At 42.4% G+C, this 6,000-nt stretch overlaps 1 protein-coding gene across 3 annotated transcripts in view; it reads left to right on the forward strand.

Moving 5' to 3' along the window:
- Nucleotides 1-5,729, forward strand: part of CRYL1 (crystallin lambda 1) — a 50,333-nt gene extending 44,604 nt beyond the window's left edge. For all 3 annotated transcript variants that reach the window (XM_021379699.1, XM_021379689.1, XM_021379708.1), the window contains 2 exons: nt 1,446-1,552; nt 3,575-5,729. In XM_021379699.1, the coding sequence (XP_021235374.1) occupies nt 1,446-1,552; nt 3,575-3,688 (221 nt within the window). In that variant the 3' untranslated portion in view covers nt 3,689-5,729. The remainder of the gene's footprint in view (nt 1-1,445; nt 1,553-3,574) is intronic.

Here is a 6,000-nt window from a genome sequence, read left to right on the forward strand (position 1 = left end):
GCAGAGAAGGACTTGGGAGATCCTGGTGGATGAGAAGCTGGATGTGATCTAAGCAGGCTGCTTGCAGCCCAGAAGGTCAACAGTATCCTGGGCTACATGAGAAGAGAGGCGGGCAGCAGGGAGAGGGAGGGGATTGTTCCCCTTTGCTCTGCCCTTGTGAGGCCCCATCGGGAGTACCACATCCAGGCCTGGGGCTCCCAGCACAAGAACGATGCAAAGCTCTTGGATTGAGTCTGGAGGAGGGCCATGAAGATGCTCAGAGGACTGAAGCATCTCTCCTGTGAAGACAGATTGAGGGAGCTGGGCTTGTTCAGCTTGGAGAAGAGAAGGCTCTGGGCATACCTCATTGTGGCTTTCCAGTACTTGAAGAGAGCTTATGAACAGCAGGGGGACCAACTTTTTACACAGTCTGATTATGACTGGACAAGGGTGAATGGCTTTAAACTAAAAGAGAGGCTATTTAGGGTAGGTGTTCCTGATACAAGGTTTTCCTCACCGGATTAGCCAGCTTTATGGCAAAATGCATTTGCTCCACTTTGTCAGGTGGATCCCATTTTCCCCTAGCACTGCTCAACCTTCAGAGATAGTCCTGTGATCATAAAAGCCAAATCCCTGTGGTCATCCCCAGTTGCACAACAGAGTACTGATCTGCAAGAATCTGTCTTTTCCTACTCAAACCTTGTTCCTTCGCTAGAGACCACCATATGGTGATCTCCTTGCCTTTGGCTCTTTCCCCTAGAGTTTGGTTACAAGGTCACTAAATAAAACCCAGGGGGTTGCTTCAAATAATACAACACATACCAAGCAGGAGGAGAGAAGAGGTGAGAGCACTCCCTGTGTACACTAGCTAGGAAGGCTTTCTGGTCTAAGGTAACAAAGCACAAGTTTAACTGTGGTTGTGTACTGCAGCCCTCACCAGCATTGCCTGCTGGTATGTAACATTGATTGGTTTTGCAGTGAACACATGTTCTAAATGGTTTTTTCATGAACCTTAACCACAGAATCACAGAATTGCAAGGGTTGGAAGGGCCCTCTAGAGATCAACGAGTCCAACCCCCCTGCAAGCAGGCTCCCTGCAGCAGGCTGCACAGGTAGGTGTCCAGGTGGGTCTTGAACGTCTCCAGAGAAGGAGAATCCACCACCTCCCTGGGCAGCCTGTTCCAGTGCTCCGTCACCCTCACCGTGAAGAAGTTCCTTCACATATTGGTGCAGAACTTCCTATGCTCCAGTTTATGGCTGTTTCCCCTTGCCCTGTCCCCACAGACCACTGAAAAGAGGCTGGCCACGTCCCTTCGACTCCCACCCTTTATGGTAATTAGGTGTTTTAGGTATAAGAGCTCACCTTTTCTGGATTCTAAGTTAAGACAAGGCTTAAGCACAGGTAGTGTTACTGTACTTAGAACAGGAATTTCTGATCAAATGTAATCTTTCACTCTTGCTTTTAGGTATTTCAAATTATTGTGAAAGGTACCGTGAAGGTATGAAACTTGTTCTGAACACCTTTGGACCAGTTCCAGAATTTTCAGGTGAAATTGAGCAGAAGATCAGTCAGGTAAATATTGAGCCAACGGATGCGATGACATTCACAACAAAGAATGTTAGCTTATACATATGTATAATTTCAACTTACTGTTAGAGGTATCTGTACTCTGTTTCTTGTTTGAATGTGCACCTTGAGTGAAAAGACCCATACAACATATATGATTATCTAAGTCCCTTTTCAAAGGACTTTGAAATACATCAAAGGAATATGATCAGGTAAGTAACATTATTGCTAGCCAGAGGAGTCAATTTTAAACAGCTGTGGGTAACTGACGTTAAATCCTTCACCCTATTTCTTATCCTGTCTGTCCTATGTCCTCTGCCTTTATGTGTATAACTCCAAGTTTCTCTTCCTATACAATAGCTTTTTTCCCATTGTCTTCCTCCTACTCCATCTTGCTGCATAAACCCTGTAGTTTTTTTCCTGCAGCTGTTCTGTTGTTCTTTGTGTAGGTAAAAGCTAGATCTCTAGTCTGTAATGCATACAGATGTGTTTACCTTAAGCACGGCAGCAGTCCTGTAAGTTTGCTTACGTGCGTAAAGGTAAGATGTGTTTTAAGTGCTATGTTGTATTGGGACCCAGTTTATCTTTAAAGTTTCAAACCCAACAATTCGTTTATGCTCGCCGTACAAGACATTATGTGCATCCATAGAAATTAACTGAAGTATTGCCATCTCCTTATTCTACATTTCTGTAGTTGCCTTTTTTAATACTTTGTTAAAGAGCATGTGTATATAATGAATGGTTCTTGATTAACTGTCACAGATTAATTCCATATACCCAGTCACTCTGGAAGATAGCATTTTTCTTCCTATTTATGTTAATGCAATTTCAACATCAGCTATGTTAAAAAGGAAGAAGTGTCTTTTGTGCTCAAACAACATAGTCTACTTGTAACAGCAATCGATGACAACTGGAGAGTTGCTTACAGGTAGAAGCTTTTGATTAGAATGAAACAGTTTGGGTCTCTTTATGGAATACAAGATTCCAGTTCAGCATCTCTCTTTTTCTCTATCAGCATTTGTTTCTGTGTCTGTTATCTTTGGTACTGATGACTTTAGATGGGTTTGCAAGAATTTTCTCGTAAGAGTAAAACATTAAGCATCTCTTATCTTACTCTTTTATCCCTCCCACTGATTTCTCCTGGAGTTGCAGCTTGTCAGGCATTGGTCACAACACCAGGTTTTCTTCAGTTTCTCAACACTTGCCTTTTAAACATAAGACCTCGGTTGCTATTTTGGCCAAGATGACCTTATGATCTCTACCTCCATTCTCAAAAACGGCTTTTTTTCTTTGAAAGAAAATCTGTTACCAATGTTCTAGCTGGCTTCCATTTAATGCCCATTGTTCTTCTTTCAGTGATGCATGTAACAACAGGTACATCTGGGCAGCTTTGTTTATGCACTCAGAAATAGAGTGGTTTTTTACCCCTTTAGTTACTAATACTTTTACCCCCTGATTTGTTCAGGCTTTTATCTTTGGATCCTGAAGTAGTGCTCTAATTTCTCTCCCTCATTTTCCAATTAACAACAAACATCTTAATTCTGGGTTTTTTCTGACTCTTTCCCTGCCATTTAAATTGCAACTGGCACTCCTAAAATAAATGTTTACAACAAACGTGTTATTCCTCATTACATTTATTAGGAGCCAGAAAAGAAGCCGCAGCTTTAAACACATATACATGAATTTGGCTTAGAGCACGTATTTAGCCACATAAAAGGCCAGGTGGTCTCCTTCCTACTTAATAAAAGGTTATTGTCAAAAAGATGAGACAGTGGCTGTGTGGGGTAAATGGAGAAAAGAAGCTGATGCACTGATGTTTCTGTAGGCACCTTCGTTGCAACATTCAGATCAACCTTCTCCAAGTGGGAGCACTGTTCTCATACCTGTTGCCCAATTTCCAGTCAAACATGAGGAATTAGCAGCCTACTGCTTGTGATAGACTAAAGTGCAGTTTGTCTTGAAGGTTACTTGATCCTGCTTACTACTCACAAAGTAAGTTCTAATTATCTCTTAAATTTTCTATTTCAGGCGATGTCTGAAAAAATTCCAGCTGTTCCAAAACACCTGGGCACCAGAAGAGAATGGAGAGATGAATGTCTCATTGGTCTTGCCAAACTGAAACAACAAATGAAATCTAACTGAGGTGCACCTTGTGGTTCTTCATAAAACATGGAAATTTTTGGTCATGCAGAAGAGGAGACCGAATGTGCAAGCAGTGATGTGCACAAGTGTAGAGACCAATGAAATATTTGGTCCAAATTTGTCATGGCATAATTAACCAATAACTGGAAACAGTTACTAGAAGTTCAGTTAAAGCTGTATCAGATTATTACATATATGCGTTGGATGTGTAAGCATTAAGTAGCTTTAGCAATATTAATATTGTGCAATGCTTGAACACAATCATATTTTAAATAATGCATTTTTCAGCTTGCTTTGAAATTCAGCACTTGAACAATATTTGCTTATGCAGGGATCTGAAACTGGCAAACATCAGCTGTTTGTCATTGGAGAAAATGAGCCCTCATTGCCAATCAGTGTGGCAGTGAGGTTAATTTGTAAAGCACTAACTGCAGATAGGAGGTTGTGCTAAGCAGAGAGTAGGTTTTTTGGCCAGTGAGCTGAGACCTCAGCAGCACTAAGGGTCACTTCAGCTTAGTTCTGTAACCATTCCACAATGCAGGGGAAAGAATTATCATCCCTGGAGGCATTCAAGGCCAGGCTGGATGGGGCCCTGGGCAGTCTGATCCGGTGGGTGGCAGCCCTGCCCACCGCAGGTGGTTGGAGCTTGATGGTCTTTAAGGTCCCTTCCAACCTAAGCCATTCTGTGGTTACTCCAACTTTCCCCCCTTTGGCACTTCTGTACTAGTGTGATGATCTGAATGTGAGTGAATAGATCCCTCCTCATCCCCTCCCCCTGGTTCAGTAAGATTGACCAGATACCTACTCACTTCTTCAGACAATGCACTTGATACCCTACAGCTTTGCCTGAACTTGAGTCAGGTGGTTGATGCTGTCAGTAGGCATTGCTGCATAGACAAGCTCTGTTCTAAGGCTTGCCTATGAGAAATAAAGTAATTTGATTAAAAGCTATTTTGGGAGACGATATAGTGTAGTGGATTTATCTAGGCTCTTCCAAGCAACACTTCAACCTTCTTAATGATCTTGGGAAGGGAATTCAGCTCTATGTTCCTTGTACGTTATCAGAAGCGATGATGGTTTACTTAAGACTCCGCTGTAGACCCCGGGTATCTGATACTTTGCTGTGCTGCAGAGGGAAAGATGCAGTGGCTTAGATGTAGCACTTAAGCCTTACTGCTGTCCTCCCTGCAGGAGGAGGCACAGTGTCTGTGTTAGGATAGAGTGTACACCTGAAAGCAGCAATATCTCCAGCAGCTGCAGTGGCGTGCTTGAGCCCACATCAAAGTTGTCTTACAAATGTATGTACCACGTAATATAGCTGGATTTTGAACTTGGATCTTGCACAGATTCTGAAACGTTAAACGCTCATTTTGCTAATGCTCATCTCAGGGGCATTTCAAGTCTTGTTCTTTACGGAAGGTGCAGACAGAAACATGTTACTGCAGCTCAGTTAGTTACGGTGCTGAACAGCAGAAATGTCTGCAGGAACACGCCAGTACCACTTCTGTGTAAATCACAATGAACAAGATTGGAGATAAGTTGTGTTCCCTGGTGCACGTAGTCATCTGAGAGCACATCTGCCTGTTAAGCACGGGATGGGGGGCGTGATGTAGAGATTGTCCTACATTAATTTATCATTTGTGGAGAGAAAGGAGGATTTGTGAACTCTCTTTTATCCCAAAGTAGGATTAAAATTGTCAGGTTTCTTCTGTTGCTTTTTATTGCCACGTTGACTGGTGCAACCCTCATTAAGTATCTGAAATTGGGGAGGTCAGCGCCCACACTTGGTGCCCTATTAAGCAATAATGAATTAATTATAAAAGTGATTTCCTCGTATTATGTATGTTTTTGTATTTTGGGCTATGGAAGGTTCAAGATCAAACCTGTTTTGTTATGAGCATATGGCACTGTCATAACGAATTAGCTTACGTTGCTTGTGTTGATTCGGAGATGTTTTAAAACCCGACTGTGTCTTGAAAGATTTGCTTCCATCTTCATTATTTGCTCATGAATAAAATATTTTAATGAGAAATGTTCTAAATTTTGTGATCCTTTGTGATACTCTAGTGGTAAAATACATCTACGTGTTCAGAAACCAGCGCCCTGGTGAAATAATTTGTGGGAATAAATGGGTGAGAAATAATGTGCATCCTCCTACAGTTCTTGTGTGGGTGACCACTCGCTGCAGACTCCCTTGTTGCAAGGGAGTGGTTTTCTGTCTGGGACAAAGCCTTGGAAAGGCACAGGAGGGTGCCAGACCAATGGTGTGTATGTCCCAGCCCCTGGCAGAGCTTGCTGTGAGGCATCGCTTC

Source organism: Numida meleagris, chromosome 1 (assembly GCF_002078875.1).
Source record: "Numida meleagris isolate 19003 breed g44 Domestic line chromosome 1, NumMel1.0, whole genome shotgun sequence".
Taxonomy (NCBI): domain Eukaryota; kingdom Metazoa; phylum Chordata; class Aves; order Galliformes; family Numididae; genus Numida; species Numida meleagris.